Below are 26,825 nucleotides of genomic sequence, written 5' to 3'. Positions count from 1 at the left end.
TATATTTACTTACTTCATGCCTAGTACCTTGGTTCAGCAATGTATTGACCTTAGTCTTACCATATTTCTGCTTAGTTTCTTGCCATACTACGTGAAAATGTCCATATATGTATTGTATTGTATTTCCATCCATTCTGTATATTCCTTTATTGCATGTTATGTAATTACTTCAGAAGTATGTATACTTAAAATGTTATCTGTGTTTATCTTTGTTCTTACTATTTGTTTACTTAAAACTTTTTTGGGGCGCTTTTCTCCTTGGGTCTCTGCTGACAAAGGGCTTCTAATAACCCAGACAGATTAACCCGGTTAACAAATGTAAAAATAAAATAAAAATAATGTCCCCCTTCAAAACTCATCTCACTGCACATATTCGACAATTAGAAAGACCCCCAGATGTTTCTAACTAAGAAAATCATGGGTGTAAAAACTCAAAGCAACCAGAAAAGACAAGAAGCACTGTCACCTTTTTCAGTATCATATAGAATCCTCAGTGGAAAGCTGCGTGTTGCCTTCCTTGCAGTTGTGGATCTCCTGTACCTTCATAAATCAAGCACTACCACAAATTCCAGAATCAGAGAAATCTGTCTCTCCACCTTGTTTTGTTATTCTGCTGATGAGACAGGTTCTTTACATTGTGCCTGGAATAGACTCCCTTTACAGATCAGTGTGATAACGTTTCTTTAAGTGAGACTTGGATAATTGAATGGGTGTTCATAAATTCATCCCAGGCTTGACTGTCTTGTCCCTCCTTCAGAGGGAGTGTACAGTCTTGGGTGGTAAATGGCAAGTTGTCATGATTGCAAGACTTAGTTGCCTTGAATTTTCCTATAATTCCTGTGACATAATGTAAGATATAGCATGTGTAATGTCTGCTGAGGCTGAGGTCAGCATTGAGCCTTGCATTGTTTAATTAAAAAAAAACACACAAAGAAAGAAAAACAGGTTATTGGCAACAAAGTGTTTTTATGCACTGACAAGGCCAGGTCTGGGATGCCTGAGTGGCGGGAGGGTGGTGCTATCGCTATGACAGTTTGCATTGCACTTCATGTTGAGTAGAAGTAATACAGTATTTTAAAATAACAGCATTTGGCATCATATTTATTTTCTTGTAGTTGTCACATACAGCTTTACTTTATGGTTGAAGTTAGCAAATGAAGAGAGTTGCATTGCGTTAGTATGCAAGTCCATAAATGCGTTCTTTCATTAATTTTTTTCGTGAAGGATAGTTGCAGTAAGATCTTTTTGAATGAAGTTAACTGATGAGCAGGTAATGCTACAATTAATTCACTACTTTAATTCATAAAGGTTGATTGTATTAAGGCAACATCCATACTCTTCTTTTAAATTACTTAAATCGTTTAAAAATTGAAATACAGTACTTTACTTCTCTTTCAGTTCACTTGGGGGCATGCTTTTTTATGCAAGACTCGGTAAAATAAATACATAAATGAAGTTAGTGAATGAATATGTAATACCAACTGCATGCTCATGTACAGCTTAATTCATTCATTATCTTTATACTGAAAAATCACATTCATTCTGCATCTTTATACTGACTGATGTCATGGCAGTGTTTTAGTTTTTTGCCTGCTTTTCACTGAGTATGCCTCAGATAAATTAGCTCCTGACTAATTACGATTTCTACATGTGCATCTTAGTATGATTCAAAGATGCAGGTTTAGAAGTCAATTAAGGGCCACTAAAAATGATTCTGCCAGTGGTACACTGAATAGTCTTGCCCTAGAAAGAACAATGCTTCAGCTTTTATTTATTTTTTTCTGAATCACATGCTATTTATCTCTGCCTACCTTCACCTTATAAACAATTACAACAGTAAAGAAAGTTCCTTAAAACTAAGACCAGCATATGATTTCTCTGAAATAGTGAATAAACTGTACTTTTTTTTTTTAAGTTTCATCTGATAAATGTTTTAGTTTCTGTAGGATTTTGTATGTGTACCCATGTAAAAGACCAAAATATGTGTATAATAGAGGTGGGGAAGGGGATCCTAGTAACCTCCTGTACATCTCACACCATGTAGACTGTTTCTTCTAGTGCCTTCTGTACTGAATACTGGATACAGTGGTAATCCATCTTTCATTAAAGAACATAAAATAGATAATTCCTATTTTATGTGTTAAGGGCACTTTATCAAATTTTCTGTTGGAATTTCCCATAGACTGGTTGTTTTGTTCACAATGTTTTTTTCTGAGACATTGTTATATTGCTAAAATGTGGGTAGGCTGGATTCTTTGCCCTTTTTTGGTCTGCAGTTCTGGTCACATTCAAAGAACTTGATGGTAATCTGATGTTTTTCATGCTTCTGTTTCAAGCATTGAGCATCTTTTTCTTCAAGTCATTTCTCCAGCCTTTGTTTTCCCATCACAAACAGCAGAATGCCAGTTCATTTTTTTTGTTTCTGCCTTACTTCTGCTTGTAAAAGGGGATGCTATTTTTTCTGTGTATCTGCTTTACTTATAAAGAAGAATTTCCTGCGTCCTCTAATGCCAGTCTGTGGGTGTCTTTGCTCTCTTGGTTCATTGGAGCATAACCATTATTATCTCTGTACACCTAGTTGTCTTCCTTTCTTTTTGCTCTGTAATGAGAAAAAGAAGGAAAAAAGTCCCAAAACAGCCATAATGGATGCCTTAATGGTGACCCCTCTCTGTTGTCCCTTGTCCTTTTGATGAGGAAGAATTAGGCTTGCAGGCCAAAAGAGGGTCTATTAGTTGGTAGGCAACAGGGGCAAAAAATACTAAATAAAAGAATTAAAAAAAAAATTGTTTCAAAAAACCATGACAGGACTTTATAAAATAAGGTGAGACCCCAGTCTACTATAGGTGCAACAACTAACACAATGTTTCCCCAAGAGTTTAGTACAGGTGGAAGTCACTTGGTCCTCTGTTCACACTTTCTCAAATCAATAATGTTTGGGGGTCATAACTTTATGGACAAAGGCTACATTTGCTTCTGCTATACTGGATATCTTGGTCTATGTATGAAGGCTAATTTTACATGTACAGTTACTAAAAGTAAATGGACCTAAGTGAGTTTTCAGTATTTCACCTTGTCTTAAGCTTTTTCTTAATGATTTGGAAACCAGTTTTGAACAGTCTTGTGTAACACCTTATTAACTATGGAGTAAAATATTAGTTTATTAGTAGCACTATACTGAAGATTCCGTGTGTTACTTTGAGATGGAAACTGCTTTCTTTTTTAGTTTTGTTTTCTGAGATTAGTACTTGCTGTTCTGTACTATGGCTAATGGTTGAGCCTGCCAAATAGCTGACCAGCAGTTCACGGTCTTGTGATGACACTGCTGGATTAGCATGGCATTGCATCCTACCTCACTGCCAGATTTATTACAGTAGCAGAATGACCTGTTATGAGACAACATGGACTATAGTTAAAGAAACAGAAAGACAGGTAAAATATAAAGTGCAAGTGTGCTCACTAAGGCTGAGTGGAATTGGTAGGAATATTCTCAAATGTTATCTTTGTTTATTTTCTAGCCTTGGGAAACAATTGCTGAGGAGATGACTCCAATCATTGATCGTCTAGAACAGTCAGTGACAGCGCCTACCTCTCCATCTAGCAGCACTGTCACTAGCCCTGTGGATTTAACAGAGGAGCTGAACAGACGACTTCAAGTCTCTCCTGATTCCAATGGGGAACAGCTTACTCCTTCATATGTAAGCCATCTTGTGCATTGTTATGTACTTGCTTGTGTGTTATATTTTCAGCTTAACATTTTCAAGTGACACCTATAGTGGTGGTGGTGTATGCAGTAACTAGGGTAAATGTCATCAGGACATCTGGGAAACTGTCTTCCTATTCAGTAAGAAGCTCCTGGAAAAGCAGAAGCAGGTATGTGTTTTAAGAGACTACCCTTTCTCTGTAACAGATTTGCCATCTCTGTGAAGCAGTGTTCTTGCCTAACCCACTTCAAGCTGAACTTGGACCATTGGATGGAGAATCAGAATGTACCCCTGGTCTGGCAGCTATTGTCTGTGTTATGCAAAATCAGCCATTAAATGCTTGGCCATTATTGCTCATGCTTAGATATACCTCTTAAAGTATCCCAGGGGTATCAAAACTTGTCCGTATGGATAGGCTTAAAAAGTCCCCCTGGTGTTAGCTTAGTAATCACATATGAGGTTAAGAACCCAAGTATGTATGTGGATTTTTCATGCAGGTTTAACAGAGTGAAGCTTTCTGTGGAGACCAGTTTCCAAGTTGGTGAGATTATTATGGCATGCTTGGACGAAACTTATGGCATATATGAATACTGTCATTTCAGGCAGTGAGCTGACTGGCATGAAATTAAAAAGCCTGATATAAAGTATAGCACCTGTGGAGAAAACTGTGACTTAATACTTTGACCAAGCCAAATATATTTGATAAAGTTGCTCATCTTGTTGTGGTAAATATCGAGTAGTCAGAAATATGGATGTACAAATCCTTAAAGGATCTGTTCTATTAAACTTGTATGTCTAGCTTTGCAAACTGTTTCTCCCAAACTTCTGTCATATTACAGTCCTTTTTAGGGCTGCTAAACTTCCTTTATTGTCCACCGTTAGTTAGTTTTGTTTTAGTTTATATCCAAAAGCGCACACAATTTAGTGCAAGTTGTACACTCTCACACACAGTCACATTCTCTCAAAATCATAATAGAAACTACTTCTCAGAGAGTTCATTAAAATTAAAAAAAAAAAACATGCTGATCTTTCAGTATGGTGATTTAGAAATAACAAAGCTCTAAGGCAGCTCTGATTAAAAAAAAAAAAGTTGCGCACATGCGAGAGATAGATCTTTTTTTCACATATCACTTGTAATTTACCAGGTTTTTCTTAAAAGTGGAGTGGATAAGAGTTATTGATGTCCTGAACATGTAAGAGGCCTAAAATGAAGCACACACCTACACAAAAGCCGAGGGATCAGTTTGTCTTAGTAGCCCAATGGCATTAACTTCAGAGAATCTGAAGGCTCAGAACAACCAGTGCTGCTTAAAATGGCTCAAGATTCTTCTCAAACTGCATTTAATTTAATCCTATCTGAAGTACTGATGATGAGTGATAAAATACAAAAAAGTTAATTGAAAATTTGTTGACTTCATCTCTGTATCTGTCACTAAGAAATTGGAGGTGGAAGTTGTTTTCTCTAGACACTCATACCATTACAGTACTCGTTTAGCAAATAAAACTCAAAAAGAGTGTCTAGCCACTGTGGAAGCTAAACTGAAGTGTTTTAATGACAGGCAGGTAGATTTTAAAGACTGAGAGTGAGGAGGAAGAGTTTATGAATAATAGGAGCCCCAGAGAGGATGAAGGGCAATGACTGTACCTTCTTTTGTGATCCAGCAGTTGGCACACTGGTCATGGTTTCCTGAGTTTGACAGTAAGAGTACAGAGAGAAAGAGAGCCCATAGAGTGTTTCAGCCTAGTTTGGCAGGTCGAGACAGGCATTCACATAAGATAATACTGGGCTAGACAACTCCTCTCTCTTCAAAAGATCTGTTATTACTGGTGATGTGATGTCTTGAGAAAAAGTGCAATGTAGGTGATTGCATGTTTTTTTTTATTTTCCTGAAAAATGACTATACAACAGAAACTCGCAGGCAAAGGCACAATTTGCAGGGAATGCAAAGCTAGAATGCTCCACTCTAGAGTGAAATACCCAGCCATCATGAATAGATTGGTGGTGGTGGTGGGGGTGTGTGTGTGTGAAGATTTTTCTGGATGCATGGAAAACCGTGAATTACCTTTAGCGAGGTTCAGACCAGCTTGTGAAACAGATCAAGAGCAGATAGGATCAGCTTCAGTGTAAGATAAACCCTAGCACACACTTCAACATTTTCCTACCAACATTTCAGTTCTTATAAAGACTCATAAATTTATAGATAGGCATGCAGTCTAAGAGAGCATCAAGACCTAGTCCGGATTCCCAATTTTCCCTAAGCCCTGTCTGGTTAAATGACTTGGCTCATAGTCACACAGTAGGCAAACGAAGGCCAATTGAATCAAACCCTGCACTGCAAGAGGTAACTCATTAACAGCTCTTAGCCGTATTCATCTGTACTAACTGCAAGACTGGAAAATGTGGTTTGGGCATTTCTAAGTGAAAACAGAAGTTGTCCACTTCTCCTTGGGAAAATCTTCTTTATTTCTGATTAGTGTTGATGGATCAGTAATGGGTTCTTTTTTGAATAAGTGAATTGTTAGTACTTTCGAGTTACAGCATTCTCTTATTTGTTTGGTTAGCAAGTGCAGCCAACTTCGATAGGCAGTAATTAGCGGACTGTGCAATTGCCTCAAATTTCATAATTCCACAACAGAAAAGCCACAGGCAAACACTACAAAAAAGTAGAGATGGCTGTTTCTTTGTTTATGTTGTTTCAAAATTGCATATTTAAATAAGCATCAGAACTCCCTCTGTGACACAAGAAAGCCACAACACTTATCTTCAGGAATTAGAATCAATCGGTATTAAACCCTGTACTATTTTCCTAGGTGATCTGAACTATCCAGCTGAAGAGTGGGAAGCCTATACCACTTCTAGTGCACAAGCACAGAGATTCCTGGAATTTGTCAGTACAAATACCCTGAAGCAATAAGTCAGTGTACTCACTGGCGGAATAACATCTTGAATCTTGTCCTTACTAATATGGGAACATCTTGCACTGTCCCTTGCATATCTGTATCACTTGTTAGGTCTGACCATAAAGCAGTCTCCTTTGAAATAAAATTGAAACCAGAGATTCCTTCCACCCAAGGTACCTTTATAAATTTGTTCAAGAAAAACTGCCTACTACTAAGTGACACATTGGCAAGTTTCAAATCCCTACCAAACCCAGGTCACTGTACTGAATGTGCAGAAATGTATACACCACACTTTATCAGCATGTAGACAGCTGCATAGATGCAGCTGTACACCATAGGAATGATCTTAGAACAAACAGTAAAACAAACCCACATGCTTAACCCATAATATCAACAATACAAGGAAAAGAATTTTGACCAAAAGTGAGAAGAAAAATTCCCAGAATGTTCGAGCTATTGTCATTTAAATAAACAAGTTGGGAACTTAATAAAATCCTCCAAAGCCAAGTCTGAGGCTAAAATAGCTACACAAACAAAAGATAATCACAAGGCCTTTTTAGTTATGTTCATAATCTCAAAAGCACAACTCAGTAATGCAGTGAGCTGATTGCGAACAATGTTACCTACATTGAAACTGAAGATATAGCAAACCTACTGGCCAATAGATTTAGCTGTAACTTTACCCCTGTTTCCCCTCCATCTGTTCCTCAAGCTGTACCTGAAACTGGCCCTCCAGCTAACACACAAGACCAAGTCCTAAAAGCGCCATCAGAAGCCAAAAGCACTGCATCAATGGGTCCTGACAGTATCCGAGGATACATCTCATCATGAAGCACAGTTTAGCCCCACCCCTAAAAAGATACTATTCAGTCTTTGCCTCCATGTAGGTTTTGGACCATGCAAATAGAGGACAGCTACAGTCATTCATCTGCATAAGGGAGGACCTTCCACAAGCATAACAATTATAGACCCATAAATCTGACCAGCCTTGTATGCAAAACCATGGAAGAACTTTTCATGAAACTAATCAGTCAGGACATAGGGAACCTCCAAACACTGGACCCGTCTAGGTTTGTTTTTGTCAAGGACAGGTCATGCTTACTCACCCTAGTGGACCTTTTTGAAAAAGCAATGGATGAAGGCAAAATGATATACACTGCATACCTTGACCTGGCCAAAGCTTTTGACACAATTCCCAATTCAGGCATAGTAGAAAAGCTAAATAAACTGGGAATAAACCCCTGTGTCACTCACTGGATTGTCAACTGTCTCACAGATAGGAGAGAGGAAATCAAAATAGGGGAAGTTACCTCCACAAAGAGACCAGTCACCAGTGAAATCTCCTAGGGCTGTGTGCTGGGACATGTCCTGTTTTGCATTTGCTTTTCTGAAGAAAATGCCAATACTAAAGGGCTCTGGCTACGTTTTCAGATGACTGTAAATAGGAGCAATGATGGAATCTCCAAATGACTTAGCCATCCTGCAGGGTGGTTTGTCCAAAGTAAATAACTGGTGTCAAAATCATGGACTAAAACTAAATGCCAAAAAATGCTTTATTGTATCCTTTGAGATGTCATCTACCCCAGGGAGCTACCACATTGACAATACGGCCCTGAATGTTGATCCAGTTGTTCAGGATCTGGAAACTTATGTGGACAGTGACTTTTTTTTTTTTTAAAGATCGCCTTTATTGAATTATCACTTGTGACATAGGCAAACATACATTTATAAAAAAGTAATCAAAGCATAGCAACATGTTTAATTTACAAATAAGGTACATCACATGCAATCATCTGTACAATATAATTAATCCAACATTACATAAATTGTTTATTTCCTTCCTTCTCTTAAACCTCATTCCTCATCCAAAACATTTTTTTCTGCATGTATTGTTGCCACAATTTCCATTTTTTAATGTAATGTACTCCTCTTCCTGTTTTTTTTTATCTCTGTTAAAATGTTTACTTCTTCAAGTGGTTTAGTCTTTGATTTCCATTTTGTAGTAATTGCCTTTTGGCCGTCACCAAAATTAAACTTAACAAGGCCTTACTATGTCTGGACAATTCAGATCTTCTCTTACAGCTCAAAAATTGATTTCCTGAGTTACACACATTTCTCACCCAGTACTCCTGATAAAAGTACTCTGTAGGGATTTTTTAAAGTCTGCCAACTCATTACATTCCCAAAACGTATGCTCCCGAGGAAAAATTCTGTGTCTGTTCAGGGTGTAAAAGTACTTGCACAGTTTTTATAACACTTCCAAGCAAAAATCCTAAGTCTTCTAGACTTTGTTGCATATTTGGAAGTCATGCATCTGTCTTCCCATTGCTTCTTTATTACTTATGTAATCTCTCTTCCCAATATTTTCTGACCACCTCTGATTGATTCCTATAGTTATCGTGTAATATTTTATATGCCCAACAAACATTGACCTAAATTTTGACCAATATGTGTCCATTGTTGCAAGAAAGTCCTTCTACATTTCACCGTTTATAAACAAAGGGATTGTGTCTAGATCCAGGGATGTCATTTGCCCCTTTTACTCAGCCCTCATTTGGCCAGATATTGAGTATAATGCCCCCTTTGGCATGTATCTGTCCAGACACATGCAACAACTGGAACGCCTGCAGAGATACCTTACTTAAAGGATACATAGCCTCAACAACATGCCTTACATGGACTGACTCAAAGCCCTGCCACTATACTTTGTATCCTACAGACTGTTAAAAGGTGACAGACTTCCTATTGACATAAAACAAAGTTCATCCCTTTCCATATTCAGGTGCAACTTGGAGCTAAGGATAGAAACAGAAAATTTACCCTATGACTCCCTCTATTACTAATGGACAGAGACAGCTCCTAAGTACTTTATCCCATGAATGGGTCCCTTCAAATTATCTATGGTATGATCCCAATTTTTCTCATTAGGGGTAATATAATTATCGACCTTGGGGTTGGTAAGGCTAGTCTCTAACCAAATGGGATAGGTTAATTTGAGCACAAAAAAAAGAAATTGGCTAGGCTTAAAGTAGCCAGTGAGGGCAGATACTCTAGTACTTCATTGTGAACTCATGAAACTATAAGAGAAGCAGACAGAATTGTTAAAATGTTAACCTGGGTTACTAGTGCAAAGATATTTTTCATATTGATCACTGTTATAGTACTCAAAGTTTACATAGGTTATGTCCTGCACAGGATATAACAGCTAGCAAACTTCCAAAGCTTCAGGACATCTTCCATGTGCCCAATCCTGTAGTCAGCTCAAGCACTGAACAAAGCACTCCTGTGTGGGCTTTTGAGGATTTATAGTCGTTTTGTGCCATTTTCAGTCCTGGGCAGATAAGTTCCCTGTGTGGAAAAACTTTTCTCATGTACAGTATTTTTAATGTTTAAACTTGCTTTCCTGTTTAGAAAGTATATTTTAAGCTAGGAATTTGTGCTTTTACTGACTGTTCTGCAACTATATTGTACTTTTAAATCAGTGCATGTTTCTTTCTCACAGTTTAAAAGTTAATTTAAACATTCAAAAACTGTTTTTTTCCTGTAAATAAACTACATTTAAACCACTTTAGGGGGCTTGTAAATTGTATTAGAGTGTTTTTACTACTTTTTAATTTTTACTAGCTTGTGCTTCTCCAGGAAAAAAAGCACAATTTTTGGCTTGACCGTGGAACAAACTACTGGTCTCATGCTCAGTCCTTTTAGCCACAAAAAGAAAAAGTTAACTAATCAGTCTTTGCCACTACAGCAGGTTAGCAGTTTGCGTCAGCCACAGGTAGGTAACTCTGCTGTGGCCAAAGCTGGTTCCTCAGACCACTTCTCTTTTCCCCCGGATCCTTCTGGTGTTGTCCATACAGCTATTATGAACCAGAGGTTAGCCACATCTTCTGCAGCTGTTGGGGTTCCCTCCCTAGGCAAGGGAAAAGCCACTTTTTTTGGTTTTGGAAGGGGCAGGGGATGGTGCCTATCCACAAGAAAGCCATTGCTGTCATTAATAATCCAGTTTGTCCTAGTTTTCCTGTCAAGAAGAAACAGAAAACTAAACATGCGTCTTCTACTGCACTAGTTTCACTGAACAGGAGTAGTTAATTAAGTCCAGCTCAGTGTCTTGTATAGAATATTGACCCTTCTTTTCAGGTGGTCTCTGGTAAATGAAAAAAAAGGATTTCTTTCTTCCTGAAGAGATTCAAGACATTACATCTGCTGAAGAATGTATCTGGTGAAGAATGTGATGGGGACAGATGCATTTTTTTCTCCCCAAATTTCTGATTTAGACTCAGAGGAGAACATGCTGTCTTGAATCGCCCTGTCAAGGATTCTCTTTCTCTAAGACTATTCCAGACTGTACCAGTGTTTTCAGTGGGAGAACACCGAGGTTTCTAAGTCCCTCAGAAAATACTATATACTGTTACAACTGGAATTCCTAGAACCTCCTCCATCCCCCTAGTACTGTCAGCATTGGAGGATGTTTTTTCACAGCCTGTGGTTTCCCTAATAGCCAGCCTATTGCACCTAAGAAAGCAGGTAGAATGTACAAAATTCTTCAGTCTTTAATACTTTTATACCCTCATCCCAGACCTGACCCAGTAGCTATAGCTTTAGTTAATACTTCTGTTGCAAACATTTTATCAGTTCTAATCCTTCCCCTTTTGAGAAGGATGGTAAAACAGCTGATAGGTTTGAGATAGAAGTGTATGCTTCTTTAACTTTAATCATTAAATTTTTGAATTGTCAGTCTCATATTTTAAATTTTATTCTGACTAGTTGTGAAAGTATGAGGAATATTTTGTCTGCATTGCTGTCCTGTGAGGAAAAAAATCTGCTTTATATGATTTAATTTCTTTAGTTTCTCAGGTCACAAACTGCTTGTAACTCTGTAGGTATTACATCCAGGACTGTTGCCGCTTGCTCTGTGTTGAGGAGGTTTGGGTGCGTTCTCAGAACCTCACAGTAGATGTAAAAAATGAGATTTTAAGCTCTTCTTTGAGTAGAGATTTAGTTTTTGAACCCTCTGCTGCAAAGGTTATCAAACATGTGATAAGAGGATAAACTGATATAGTCTCTCAGATGTTTCTTCCCTCCTTCACCATATTTTCCAAGGGATTTTCTGCACCTTCATCTAATTTTGGCAAAAAAGAAAATAAGTAGTCTCAGCAAAATGCTGGTAAGCAGACATTTAAGCTATGGCAAGGAGAAAGCAGGACCCCCCCACAATAAAGGACAGTCAAATAAGGCAGAATGACTGTATCAGGGTCTTTGCCCCCCCCCCCCCCCCCATCCCACACTGGCAGTCCTGTATCCCATACAGAAAGTCTGAATATCCATTTCTCTCTTTTTGGCAACACATTGTTTCAGACAAATGGGTTCTGAGACTTATTCAGCAGGGTTACGGTTGGCAGTGTAGAAAGAAATTCATCCCCACCAGGGAATTATTCCTCATTGACCAGACCCAACCCCCTCCGATCCCTCCTGTCCTACAGCACATGCTATATCAGGGCGTAATAGAAACTGTTCCTTTTTCCCAATTGGGAAAAGGGTTTTATTCAAGAGTATATTTGGTGCTAAAGAAAGGAAATGCCTGGAAACCAGTTTTGGACCTTTCGTTTGTAAGCTAGTATGTGATACTGCATAAATTTAAAATGCTTTCACTTTACAATGTGTTACCCCTTATTCCTTGTTTGAATTTTTTGGTAGCCTTCAATGTAAAACATGCTCATCACATTCCTTTTCCTCCAGACTTCAGATGTTTCTTAAGGTTCTATGTGTTTGGATCACATTATCAGTTCTCTACCTTACCCCTTGGGCTGTCTACTGCTCTGAGTGTTCACAAAGTGTCTAGCTGCTGTCGTAATTCATTGCAGGTGATAGGGTAGGCACATGTTTCTATATTTTGACAACTTCTTATATTTGCAGAGTCAATGTGTGACGAATCTCTCACTTGGTTGAGAGAAATCCTATGCAGACTAGGATTCCAAGAGAACATTCAGAAGTCTTTTTTTGACTCCCATCACACAGGATTGTGTTCCTGGGGTGTGTGCTGGACACCTCAATACAAACAGCTTTTCTTCCACAAGAAAAAAAAGGTCTATATTTAGCACTATTTAAGGGGGGGTTTCCACTCAGACTTTGGTCACTGTGAGGGAATACCTCAAGATTCTGGATCTCATGGCTTGTATTATTCTGATGATACCTGTGGCAAGACTCCAGATGAGAAAGATACAGTTGTATCTGAAGTGTCTTTAGTCCCAGCACCAACACCCATTATCTTTTCAGATTTCACTTCTGGGATTTGCAAGAAGGGAAGTCGCTTGTTGGAGACATCAGATACTCCTGAATCCAGACCACCCCTTCTCCTTTCCTTTTCCAAAGCAGTTACTCACCGTAGACAAAGAAACTTTGCTTGGGGGGCAGTTTCAAGGGAGATAAAAGTGTAAGGTATCTGGAACAATGAAGACAGATATGATCATATAAATTTAAAAGAAATATTCACCCTTATCAAGGCACTAAACTCTCTGTATCACCTCTCTTCCTCAGGACCACTTCAAGTTGTTACAGACAATGCCACAGTCATGGTAAACAAGGAAGAGGAAACCAGATCTTACACCCTATGCAGATTAACCAGGTTAGGACGGGATATAGTTTTCCAGCACAATCTCGCTCTACAGACTTCCTGTGTTCTATCAGAGAAAAATTGTGTGACAGGCAAACTAAGCAGTACAAAGGCAGACCATCACAAATGGAAACTAGATCTAGGGTCTTCAAAGATTTGAAACATCTGTGGGGAACTCCCCAAGTAGACCTTTTTGCCTTCACTCTAAACAATCAGCTGGCAGAATTTTGCTCAAGGGATCCATTTAAGAAGGCCTGGAAGAATGGTGCATTTTTCTTCTCCTTGGATAAGAATGTGTCTGTCTGCTTTTCCACCCTTTCCAGTGATATCCAGGGTAATTCTAAAAATTCAGAAGTAATTCGCCAAGACCATTATGGTGACTACCATCTGACCCAGGCAACAGTGGGTTCTCCCTTCTTCTGGAATTGGCCATGGGCAATTACTACAAACTCCCTCACAGACTGGATCTACTCACACAAGAACAGAATTGTTTGATACGGCCCAACCCAGGACAACTGTGACTGGCAGCCTAGATGGCTGGGTCTTAATACCTTTTAGGCACTTGTTTACTCAGGACGTGCAGCATTTACTAATGGAAGCAAGAAAGCCTGCTACTAGAAAATCATTCTATTCTATTTTGTGCCAGCAACATAACCAGCACCCATTCAGGGCTAGTGTGTCTCTGATTTTACAGTATTTCAGTGAGTTGCTTTCCTGTGTCCTTTCTTACTCATCTGTCAAGGATCACTTGGCAGCCATTTCAGCATGACTGCCCATGGATCCCTGGTGGTTCCTCCTTGGGATCTTAATTGTTCCATTTGAACCAGCTCATCTACTTGAATTGAGTTTCTTAACATGGAAAACATTTTTCTTTGACCTCTGCAAGAAGGGTATCTGAGCTGCAAGCTCTTGTAGTGGGTCTACCTTATGTCATATTCCACGGAGACCAGGGTTCCTTTGAGGACTAATCCCTTTATGCATAAAATGGTATCCAAATTTACTTTAAGCTAACCTATCCATCTCTCTGTGTTCTTCCCTGAATCCAAAAATGAAGGAGAAAGAATACTTCATATATCTGATTTCCATAGACAACTTGGGTATTATCATGACAGAACAAAATGCTTCAGAAATTCTGATTTCAAACTATATGACCCTTTTAAATATGGGAACAGTGCAGATAAAACAGGGAAATTCACATTCTATTCGCAATGCCACAAAATGTGGTCAAGGATAGACTTCTTAATCTCTGACATATTCATTAACATGGACCCAACAATAACTATACATGCCAGTTTCTTTTCAGATCACTCCAAAATCACACTGAACATTAACTGGGACAAAAATATATATTTAGAGAATAGGGGTCATAATTGGTCATTAAACCCTAATTTACTTTCCAAAATGGATGTAATAAAAGAAACAGAAGCAATACTAAAAATAGCTCTTGCAAATATCACTATCTCCCAAGTACCGACTGACATAGAATGGGCTGCAAACAAAGCACAAATTAGAGGATTGTTTATCAAAAAAGCAGCATACTATAAAAAAAATACAACTGAAAGAGGAGCATATACTGAAAGGGAAAATAGAGAATCTTGAAAAAGAACTAATAAATAACCCCAAGAAACAAACAGAAGCAGAACTTTTAAAACTGCAAAGGGATCTATATATGTTAGAAACCAGGAACCTATCTTTTTATGAAGCCAGAATGTTAGCCACTTACGCAGAAGAAGCTCAGATACCATCTAGAGCTCTGGCCAGAATTATCTCCCAACCAAAAAATGCCTCCAATATATCAGAAATAAACTACAGAGACAAAAACTACACAAAAAATGAAGACATTATTAAAACAATTGAACAAATATACTCTCAAATATATGGAGCACAAATACTACAAACCTCAAAGGAAGATAGAACTCTTTTCCTTCAAAAACTGAAATTCCCTAAACTCAATTTAGACCAAGAAAAAAAACTAACTGAACCGATATGCATCAGTGAAATTATTACAACAATCAAACACTTAAAAGCGCATAAGGCTCCGGGTCCTGATGGACTCACATCAGAATTTTACAAAGCATTTTCCCCCTTGATAGCCAAACTACTATACTATACACTGAATTACATAATAAACTATAAAATAAATTATATCCACTTTATTGCCTCTAAAACCATCTTTATATTAAAAGAACACACAGACCCCAAAAACCCCTACAGCTACAGACCCATCTCCCTCTTAAATATAGATACTAAAATATTTACCTCTATACTTGCAAACAGAATGAAAAATCTGATAGAGAAAATCATCTTCCCAGAACAATCCGGTTTTACACCCCATAGACTAGTGACAATACATTAACATTAGATGCACTAATATCCTACGCTAACCGATACAATATCAACATCTACACAATGGTAGTGGATGCCCACAAGGCATTTGATAGGGTTAATCTAGAATTCTTACTCAAAACACTACCCTACTTTAATATACCCAATAACTTCATTCAGATCATCCAGACTCTCTATAGCAACCCATACACATCTCTATATATAAATAAAACCTGGTCAAATAGGATCCTAATAAAAAATGGAACAAGACAAGGATGCCCATTATCACCCTTCCTGTTTAACCTATACCTAGAACCACTCTTTCTATACATTAAACAAAATACATACCACAATCCTCCATCAACACACAACTTCAAAATATACCTCACTGCATTTGTGGATGATCTGAACATATACTGCACTACACCAAATTCGGATATAAACAAAATAAAAGCTGCAATTGAACATTTCTCGACTGTCTAACTACAAACTAAACCTCAATAAAACTAATATTTCCCCCTAAAAACACCCAAACTCATTTCACTAATACCATTGTAAAACACAATAAAAATAAAAGAAGAAACTAAATACCTGGGAATCCCCTTTTTCCAGAATAACAAAGACTTCCACCAACACAATGTAAACCTTAAATGGCAAAATATAATGCAAGACTGTAAAAGATGGAACAACCTAAAACTACCATTCTTGGCCAAAGTATCAATAATCAAAATGAACATTTTATCTAGACTAATGTATATATTCATGACATCACAGACAACAATACATAATAAATTCTTCAAACAAATTCATACCTTCCTAGCAAAATTTATATGGGAACCCCCAAAAAAAGAATCTCCTATCCAAAATTAACACTCCCCAAAAGCAAAGGAGGACTAAATCTACCAGATTTTAAAATTTACTACTCAGTCATTAACACTAACAGAATATTAAGAATAGCTGAACATAACCCGTCAATGGAAAATTGGTCTCCCTTTTGGGTGACAGACTATTATAGATATATTAAAGCTCTAGGTTTCAATCCCAAAGCACTTCCATTCCTGAAGCAGAAAGAAATGCAAACTTATAACATTATAGAACCCTTAAAACATTCTATCAACTTAGCGCAAAAACTCTTTCAATTCTTGAACCTTAGACAAGCCATGACAATACTGCAACCCCTTCATAAAAACCCAAATTTAAAAATAAACAATAAGATGCTGGACTTAGCCCTTTTCCCAGACTGAAAGATAAAACAATCCAAGATATTTATCCCTACCTTAACTGTTCAATACAAGAAATGAGGACCAATTTAAACCCAGTGGCGGCTGGTGACTTCAAATCAAAGGGGAGGCTGCAGGAGACAGCTGAATGGGTGGGACCAATGGGAAGGAGTGTGTTCAACTAGAAAGGGGTGGGGCTATGCTAAAAACCACAAAAACTGGGACTTTAATAAAATACACTACTCTGGGTGCCACTGCCAAACTGTCTTTATGAGAGTCCAATCAAAACAAAATGAATTGTAGAAGAAAAAACATATTTCAATGCATTGACTACATGACAGCTTACTTAATATCTAGATGGAAACAAAAAGGTTGCGAGGCATGAAAAAATAAATTACTTTTTAAATACATTAATGGAATGCCAGTCAAATCAAGTATAAAAAAACAAGTAGCACTCAACTCAAACCACTTCTCCTTGCACTGCAGTTCTAATTATAATTTATATTCAGCTTTATAAAAGTACTATGTAACGTGCTGAAAGTAGCAATACTCCCACTTGTAAAAATGTTTCTTATCCAAAAAAGACCTGCTGCCTGACAACAACTATCTACTTGTTTCTAGGGAAAACATGATCAAAGTAAAAACTGAACAGCAAACAACAAACAAGCTCAAGATAAATTGCTTAAAGGATTACTGCACAGGTTATGGACCACACATGATAGATTGGCATTCTGCTTAGTTTATAGGTAAAGCCTGCAAAGATGACTGCAAGTCTCCAACAAATGTAATGAGCTTCTAAAAATACTGTAATCCTGTCCTTTATTACAAATACTGTCATATGCATTTCAGTACCCAAGACTTATACGCTATCTAGTTATGTAAGTATTCTCTGCATGGCAACAATAGAATGGCTTTCAATGTTGGTAACTCTTTAACAGTATGCTTATTAAAGCTTACTTGCATCTTACAATCTCAGACAAGCCTACCTGATGGTCATTAAAGCACTGCTACTTAAACACAGAGCAACAGGCACTGCAACGACATGCATTTTCTGAATAATAAGAATCATAAATCAACAGTATAAAATATGACAGAAAACCAGAATATTCTGCAAAATCAAGGAGAGATGAATAGCCACTGCAGTACTTGTGTCTACCTTGGATGTGGGATACGTTGCACACTTGCACTGCATAACTGCTCCTTGCCTTGCTTGGAGACATCCAGAGTCACTACATGGGGGAGTGGAGAGCAACAAGTATGTCACGATTAGATATGTCTCTGGCTGATGGTGATGGTGCTGACACATCTGTCATACCTCTCAGCCTCAGAGCAAGAAATCTGGACAAAGCCATAAACAGAAGTGGGAGAAAGGCCCAAAAATAAGGACAATTTTTAAATATTCCTCGTAGAAACTTAGAAAGATAATAGAATAGTAGGTCTTGCAATAGTGATGCAAAAATATAAAATAGCAACACAATACAGCCGGTAACCTCTCAAAGAAAGGACACTTTTTTAATATTAGTACTATTAACTTGAAGCAGCTGAGAAAATAAGAGAATCTACATGCATTTCTGAAATTAAATGTAATCTGTAACTCTGATCATTACAATTATTTATTAATTCTATACCCTCCACGTTTTCTTCCAAATTTGCCATTTTGCAGAGGGATTATTAGGGGGAGAGCAACATTTTGAACCAAATTCAGGGACAGTTGAGAGGTTTGGATATACCTAATTCTATAAAGTGATTTATTTGCACGTACCTGTCATCCTTTTAACATGGGAAAACTGGACAAGGCCAAACATATTGGGGGAACATACAATCAGTACTAAAAATTGATCTTGTATAAACTTAGTCAGTTGACAGAACAACAAATTTTGCTTTAGCATGCATTTTCTGAAGAGTATGACGACTGAATCTCAATGTCTGTCATTATTTAGTGACTTAATTCCTAAATGATTTGCCAGAAAACCACAAATTTTATGAGGAACAAACCAAAAATAAGAAGCAAAAATCTATTCATTCTGTGAAAATCTGGGCAGTTGAGAGGTGTAGTTCAGCTGGGGCTGTTTTTGAGTTTGCCACCCTTCCCCCTCACAAAATCATGGTCAAATGGAGCCTCCCCCTGCAGCCATTCCAGTATCCCACTACTTGGCTATTTCGCCCCATTTACCATAAACACTGTAATGTGCATACTGCTTTACTTCTACGATGATTTGGATTTCATTTGAAAGTTTTATTTTGCATTTTGCAGCACAAACACTAAGACATCTGCTAAACAATGCAAAGCAGTCTCACAATGAAAATAGACTTAGCATTAAAACTTCTCTGCTCTTGAAACTCACATTCATTGAAACAGCACTGAAATCCACATTCAAAGAAAATACATTTGGCTAGTATAAAGATTAACTTTGGGCTGTTTTCAAATGATAGGCCCCTTGCACATAAAGACATACATGTGTTGTGTGATACACCTTCCTGATTGTATTAAATTATATTCCTTGTATAATACAGTACAGTTGTTAGAGACTGTTTTAAATTTCTTGTTTTGAAATTTTTTTTCGGTAAACAATGAAACAAAATGCATGCACCAATAATAACAAAAAAAATGAAAAGACCAATGGTTAGACCACAGCTGAAGATAAAATGGAATAATCCACGTCAGGAAATAAATCACTTGCAGCTTCACAGTAGTGCCCTTTATAAAACCAAAAGTTGTAACTGAGATGTAGTAGTCAAGGTAGGAAACGGTTCACTTGCAGTTTCACACCACTTTATTAAACAAGAGTAAGCGCCATGATCTAAGTCAGCTGATCGCTTCTTCAGACTCATAAAAACAGTTAAAACATTGGTATTTAAAATATGGTTCAACTAATGAAAACACATATAGAACTATGACATAGACTAATTAAAATTGCATACATCAGTACATTAATTTGCCTTATATTCTGCATAAGATGAAATAAAATATACATATAACAGACATTTTATGTAATAATCCATATTACTTAATGTTTTAGTGGTCTGGATTTTACAAAAGGTTTCAAGGAAACAGCATTGTTCAATCCAGGAGACCTATCTGCCTGAAGTAGTAAAATCCATCTTTGTTCGGCTTCCTCTACCTTATTCCTTATATCACCTCCCCTCTTACTTTTATTTATTATTTCTAAAACCATGAAATTAAAAATATGTTTCCTATCTTCTTCTTCCACATGTTTTGCTAAAGCATTTGTGTCTTTTTATTTCTTATATCTCTAAGGTGTTCAAGGATACGTTCCTTTAGACACCTATTGGTTTTGCCTATATAAAAGGCATGACAGACAGTGCAGTAGCTGAAATAAACCAAATTTTGTGTTCTGCAGTCAGCATAAAAATCTATATCAATTATAAATCCTAGTGTAGGATGTTTATATGTAGATTTATTATATAAATAGTCACATGCTGTACAATTTCTGCAAGGAAAAGTCCCTGCCTATCAGATAGGATCATTCTTTCATTGTTTCTGGATTTGTAACATAGTTGCCTTTTAAGGACCTCTTATTTCTAAAAGAAAAGCTGGGTCTATCTTCTAACAATTCTCTCAAGTCAGGATCCGACAATAAAACATTCCAATTCTTTTCAAAAATATTACAGAACCTTCTGATGTCACTTGAATAAGTTATAGGAATCTAACTTTAAAATCATGACCTTCCTTGCTTTTAACATCTTCTATAGTATTTGAGAAGAGCGGTTTACATCTCCCATCCCTATTTTCAATGGTATATTTAGAGCTTTCATTTATGTCTTTCTTACTATAACCTCTGTTTAAGAAGTCTTTCTCTAATATAGTCATTGTCTTCACAAAGCCTTCATCTGTATTATGTAAGCTTATTCTCATATATTGTCCTTTCACTACATTTTTGTGTACAAATGTTGGATGCATACTAGTCTTATGTAAGATACTATTTCTCCATGTAGATTTTCTATACATCCCTGTTGTAAGTTTGTCTAACACTGTCTTCTTAACCAAAACATCTAGGAACTCAATAGAGTCCCTGGAATGTTGACTAGTGAATCTTAAAAATTCAGTGGTGCTATGTAAGTACTCCACCATCTCTTGCAACTCTTCACTAGTACCATCCCATAACAGGAAGACATCATCTACAAAACGTATATACCATACAATTTTGCCAGCATATTTATTGCTAGCACTTAATGCATGATCTTTTCCCCATGCAGCCAATGCTAAGTTGGCGTAGCTGTTAGCACAAGCCATGCCCATTGCTACACCAACTTTCTGCAGATAAAACTTGTCATTGAATATAAAGACATTATTTTCTAGGACAATATCAAGCAACTCACATATCAAATTAATCTTAGTGCTTTGAAAAACATGTTTCAAGGTCAGAATATCACGTATTTTCTCAATACCCCATTTATTCGGTATCAGTGTGAACAGTGAAGTGACATCCATTGTCACAAACATATAATTTCTATTAATATTCCTGGTCTTATTATATAACAGTCGCAGAAATGCCTTTGTATCCCTTAGTATAGTCTCACATGATTTTAGGACTATTTGTAAATTTTGTTCAATATAAATTGAGATGGCTTCTGTGGCCCATCCTTTACTGGATACAATAGGTCTCATAGGGGGCTGTGTGATGTCTTTGTGAATTTTAGGTAGACCATAAATAATGGGTATAGTTGGATGTTCTATCTGAAAGTAGTCAAACAATTCCTCTGATACATAATTAGTAATCAATAAGTCAAAATATATACAGATATCCTGTCAATTATACCTTGTACTTGTCTCTCATTTAGTTCAACATAAGTATCTGTATCATTCAAAAGTTCCATAATTTTCTTGTAATAAAAAAACGTATCCATTACTACTACACTGCCCCCCTTGTCAGCAGGCCTAATTTCAATGCTGTGAGAATCCTTTAGTTCTGACAGTGCTTCAGTTTCTGATTTACTCAAGTTATAAAATCTAGGTGGAAGATTTTTAGCATGCATCTCTCTAATTTCATGTTCACACACATTAGTGAAAGTTTCTACTGTGGGATGTATCTTGGGTACAAAGGCACTAGGTTGTTTAAACATATTATCAAATACATTTCTTTTAAACATGGTTTTAAGTGTTAGGTTACGAGAAAATAACTTCAGCTCTTTTAATAAATCAGTTAATACTGTTTTCTGTGCTGGAATAAAGTTCAGGCCTCTAATAATAACAAAACTGCCCAGTTGAGAACATTTCCATCATAAAAGTCTACTTAAACTTCTACAATCCACCAGTATCAGTACATATGCACAATCTCTGCAGAAGTAAAAGTCGTCTAAATAATTCCACATTAAAGAGATCTGTAGCTAGCAAACAACTTTATATTTCATTGTTTCATCTACAAATAAAGTGCCTGTATCTTCACCAAAAAGAAAATCTCCACCCTCTGCAGGAGTAGAACCCACAGTCTTCTGCTTCAAATGCAAATACACTACCTGTTGTGCTATTAACAATGCAAGCAGACTCGTCATAAGCAGCACTAAACTTCTCTTCCCCTGCAGCTCTCATATCCTTGTAAAATCTACTTGACACTCAAGTGCATCTCTCAACTTTGCAGCACAAGAAATCTGGAAAAAGACAAAATGTATTGGGGGGGGGGACAAAAGCCCAAAAAACAGGGACACATTTTAAACATTGCTTGTATAATCTTGGAAAGTTGCTAGAATAAAATGCTGTGTTACCACCATGCATTTCACTGCCAAGTCTTCAAACCAGGACCCTGTGCAAAACAGTAAGAGCAACATACCACTATGCCAAATCAGCTGTTTTGTGAAAGAGAGGAAGACTGAAACTTAAATGGCTACCATTTACTGAATTCAGTTCTCGCCATGGCTGTCAACCTCTTAGCACAAAACACCTGAACAAAGCCAGTAATGGGGGAATACAGCCCTCAAACATATTCAGTGAATTCAGTTCTCACCATAGCTCTCAACCTTAGCACAAAAGTCCTGGATGAAGCCAATAATGGGGAATACAGTCCCAAAAATAGGGACAAATTTCAAATATTCATCTTATAAACTTGAAAATTGCTAGAATAAAAGGTTTTGTGTTACTATGTACTTTCTGAAGAATATGAAAATTGAAATTCAAATGTCTGTCAATTTTATTTATTTAACATTTGTTAAATAGGAAAGTCTGACTTGGAACAAAAGCCAATTTTCAGCAGAGGCTGAGGGAGAAATACTGCAGACACATCTTTGTAATATGGGATGACACAAGAGCAAACCCATACACAAACTAAACACAGGGAGGACATGTAGACTCCACGCAGAAGGCACCCCAGCCAAGAATCAAACCATAGCACCTCTAGCTGTGAGGCAACAATGTTACCACTGCACCACCAGCTCTTTAAGGAGCTATAAATTCATAAACCACACATTTTATGAGGAACAGAACAGAACAGAACAAAATATGAGGCAAACATCTGCAAAACTTTCACAAATGGTGGTGGGTAGGGAAGTCAGGCTCTTGTTACCTGCACTCAGGGTTCAAGCTTGAGGTATTCTCTAGCCACCAGTATAGATCAACTGTGGCATTACACATATTATAACTTTGTGTGCACTACTTCACAGGGGACAACTTGCTCTGCAGTACTCTGTCTCCACTGACAGCCTGCCCTATGTGTCTCACAGGTGACTGACTGGTTATCAGCTATGCTGTCACAGTGTATCACCTTTAGTTCAGTTTTCCACCACCACCACTGACATTCATTTACCACTGCGAACCTAATTAATCATTCTCTTACTCATTCTTACTCATGCTAGTTGTCTCCACATCACCGTTAGCAGTCTACATTCCTTGTAAAACACCATCATCAGCTACATTCTTCCCTTCAAAACTCAGTGATCTCTGATAGCCTCCCCTACTATATTCCACCGTCAGCTTTGAATTTATAGTTCAGTGTCACCACCACCAACAGATTTTGCCATAACAGTTGATCAGAAGTGACAGCCCCCAGCATTAATTTTCTCCACAGAACTCGTCATTAATGATAGCTTCACCATCCGCTGTTCTGCCACCAATAACAGCCTTCATTGTAGTAAGCTGTCACAAGTGGTAGCTTCCTATACAGAGCTAGTGACCAGTGACAAATTCTGCAGAAATGCTACTGTACCAAAATCAGCCTTCTTTGCTGTATTCTGCCACCAGCGGCAACATTATAAGTCTAATTCACCAACCACACGCTGACCTGCAATGTTCTAAATGTAAACACATAACTCTGCCACCAGTAACTGTCTTGCTTATATTAATGTTTGTTAGCAATGGCATACTTTTTAGTACATGGTCACTATTGTTCAAACTCCTGCAGTACACTGATACTGCAAATTGCATCTTTTCTAATACTTCTTTCTATCACATTCTCTGACAAGTGAACACCTTTCTTGTGGTGCTCTCACCAGTGCAACTGTCAGCATGGTATTCTGCAACATTTTATTATCTATGTCAACTTCACTTGTGCTGTTTCTCCGCCAGTTTTACTGCTGCCTGTACAAACAACTTTCCTAGCAAGACATCTTCAGTGCCAGCGCAGATTGAAGTACTCTCTAACTGGTAGTAACTCATTTATAGTGTTGACTCATAACTGGTAGCTTTCAGTCCTCAGTGACAGTTTACATTTCTTTATAGTGTATTGTAACTACTGGCAGCATTCTCTGTAGCAGAATGTCTGCTGGATTCTTCTATGACGCTGCACTACTAATGGCACACGCTGCAAAACTGTCAACAGTGTGAGTATCTTCTGCAGCATTTAGTGACTGAATGTAAAACCGCATCTGTTAATCTGCATGAGTAACAGAACATGTATTCTGCTACTTTTTTGTCCCATTACCTATTAGAGCTTGAGCACCCACACATTGTAATCTGAATATGAAAAAATGCTCTGTAGTCAGCAAGATTAACTGCATTTTCATTAGTGGGGAAACTGTTGAGATCATGCAATCAGCACTGTGGTTCAGTAGTTAAGAGCTCTGCCTCAGAGCTTCAGGGTATGAAGTTTAATCTTGATCTCTAGTCACTCTGTGTGGTGTTAGCATGATCTTCCTGTGTCTGCATGAGTTTTTTCTGGATACTTTGGTTTCCTCACAACTCCAATGTTTCTGGACTAAACAGACTCTGACCCTAAATAAGGTTTTCTAAGAGTCTGCTACCTTTCAGACTAGCATCCGTGACACCCATTTTAAAAGCAACTGAAGTGTCCTACCTCCTTAGTTTCAAAGGTAGAGAATTCAACCTGCTATAATGAAGGATGAATTAAATCTGTTTACCTCAACAAAATTGTTGTAGTTTCTAGTTTTTTTGATTCCATACTAAATGAGACCCCAGTGGGAGCACCAAGAACATTATATTTACTGGTATAAATTAAAATTAAGCCGATCCTAATCAGTCTATAATTGACAGTAAACGAGGAGAGTTTTCTTACTCTACCCATACACCTTAAGGGATTGACTTTATAAATGCACCTTGCAAAGCTTCTTCAAATTCTTTCTATCCATTCGATAAGGGAATGGTTGGGAATAAAGACAGAAGCTCCACATTCAGTTACTGGTCTGATACTGTTTTATAAATAGGTAAAAGCACTTCACATACTGTTAATAGTCCTAAACATAAGATTTAGTTTAAACTAGCATTTTCCAACTACTTCTAACTGGTGAGCACCAAAGGAGAAACTCATGTCAATTGTAACAGCCAAGTCTCTTATGTTTTCAATGCTGTCTAAGATGGTATCATTAAAAAAATAAGGACAGCATAGATATTTAGTACCAAAGTGCACAAACATAGACTTCTTAGCTGACCAGAGAGGGCCCTCAACGTTTATACCAAAGTTCATAAGAAACACATACATTACTGTCTCTTCATAACTTGGAACTATAGTGTACCATTTTAACTCCGTATCAGAGTTCTTTATTCATCAAAAGCTTTATTTATTCAGTTTTAACAATGAAATAATCACATTTAAGTGAAGGAAAACAAAAACAAAATTAAATAATTTAACAAAGCCACAGCACAAAATTAAAATCAGTACATTTCTTTCAGAGTTATACTACTCATATAACATTGTCCTGCATCTAATAAAACTAATATTACTCATTAATGTAATATAATTAATATCTATTAAAGCAAAGGGAGGGGTATAATGCTGATAAATGTGATATTAGGATATAACAGGAGTTTAAAGTGTTATGGTTAGTTATGGGCAGCATTTCTATTCACCATACACTGATTCACTGACAGTGCATTAGTCTCCAAGATCAAAAGGCTAACATAAAACAATAACAATAATATATTCAGTTGAACAAAACTGCAAATGAAGTTCAGAAGTTAATCCATTACAAATATCCCTTTTCTACTTGGTTTTAAAGTCTACTACTCATTTAGAGCCTCTAGTACTGAAGGTGTCAGTATCTTTGCTTGCGGCATATCTGTTTTTATTTGAAAACCCATTTCACTGCATCTACTCAAATAAAATATTGACCTCAGTGACCTGCAGCTTTGAACGCTGTACCACACACACGCACGTACGCACGCACACACACACACACACACACACACACACACACACACACACACACACACACACACACACACACACCCTACCTGGGAGTGGTCCATTGCTAGCTTCGTTCGTTGCAGCACTAACTCCTTCCATTGCTAGCTTCGTTCGTTGGAACATTAAGTCCTTCCTTTGCTTGCACTAAAAAGCCCAGCAAGATGTCCTTCCCTGATGAGACTCCCAGCCTGCAGGTGTTGCAGTCTGAGTCCGATCCCTTTCCAGTGAAAGTCTATGTAGTTACAACTGCATAGACGTCTGGGATCTCTGCACTTGAATGTTTCTTAATTTGGACTGCTGCTGAGACAGTCCGGATTCTGCGCATGCGCCAGACTGGTTCAGCAGCAGTCTGGATATTGGAAATGCTGCACGAAGGTCTGCTACATGCAATCAGTTTTTTATTTTCTTTCTTTGTATTTTATTTTACTTTCTATTACTTTTTTTCTTTTTTTACAGCTGGGTGGGGGGGGCTGCAGTC

General features: G+C 37.5%; 1 protein-coding gene across 6 annotated transcripts in view; it reads left to right on the top strand.

Moving 5' to 3' along the window:
* Positions 1-26,825, top strand: part of NEDD4L (NEDD4 like E3 ubiquitin protein ligase) — a 3,335,946-nt gene that overhangs the window by 2,507,932 nt on the left and 801,189 nt on the right. For all 6 annotated transcript variants that reach the window (XM_044066167.1, XM_044066169.1, XM_044066164.1 and 3 more), the window contains one exon: positions 3,516-3,695. In XM_044066167.1, coding sequence (XP_043922102.1) covers positions 3,516-3,695 — 180 coding nt within the window. The remainder of the gene's footprint in view (positions 1-3,515; positions 3,696-26,825) is intronic.

Source organism: Protopterus annectens, chromosome 1.part0, assembly GCF_019279795.1.
Source record: "Protopterus annectens isolate FY-2018-M chromosome 1.part0, PAN1.0, whole genome shotgun sequence".
Taxonomy (NCBI): Eukaryota; Metazoa; Chordata; order Ceratodontiformes; family Protopteridae; genus Protopterus; species Protopterus annectens.
This window is presented reverse-complemented; position numbering and strand designations above follow the sequence as displayed.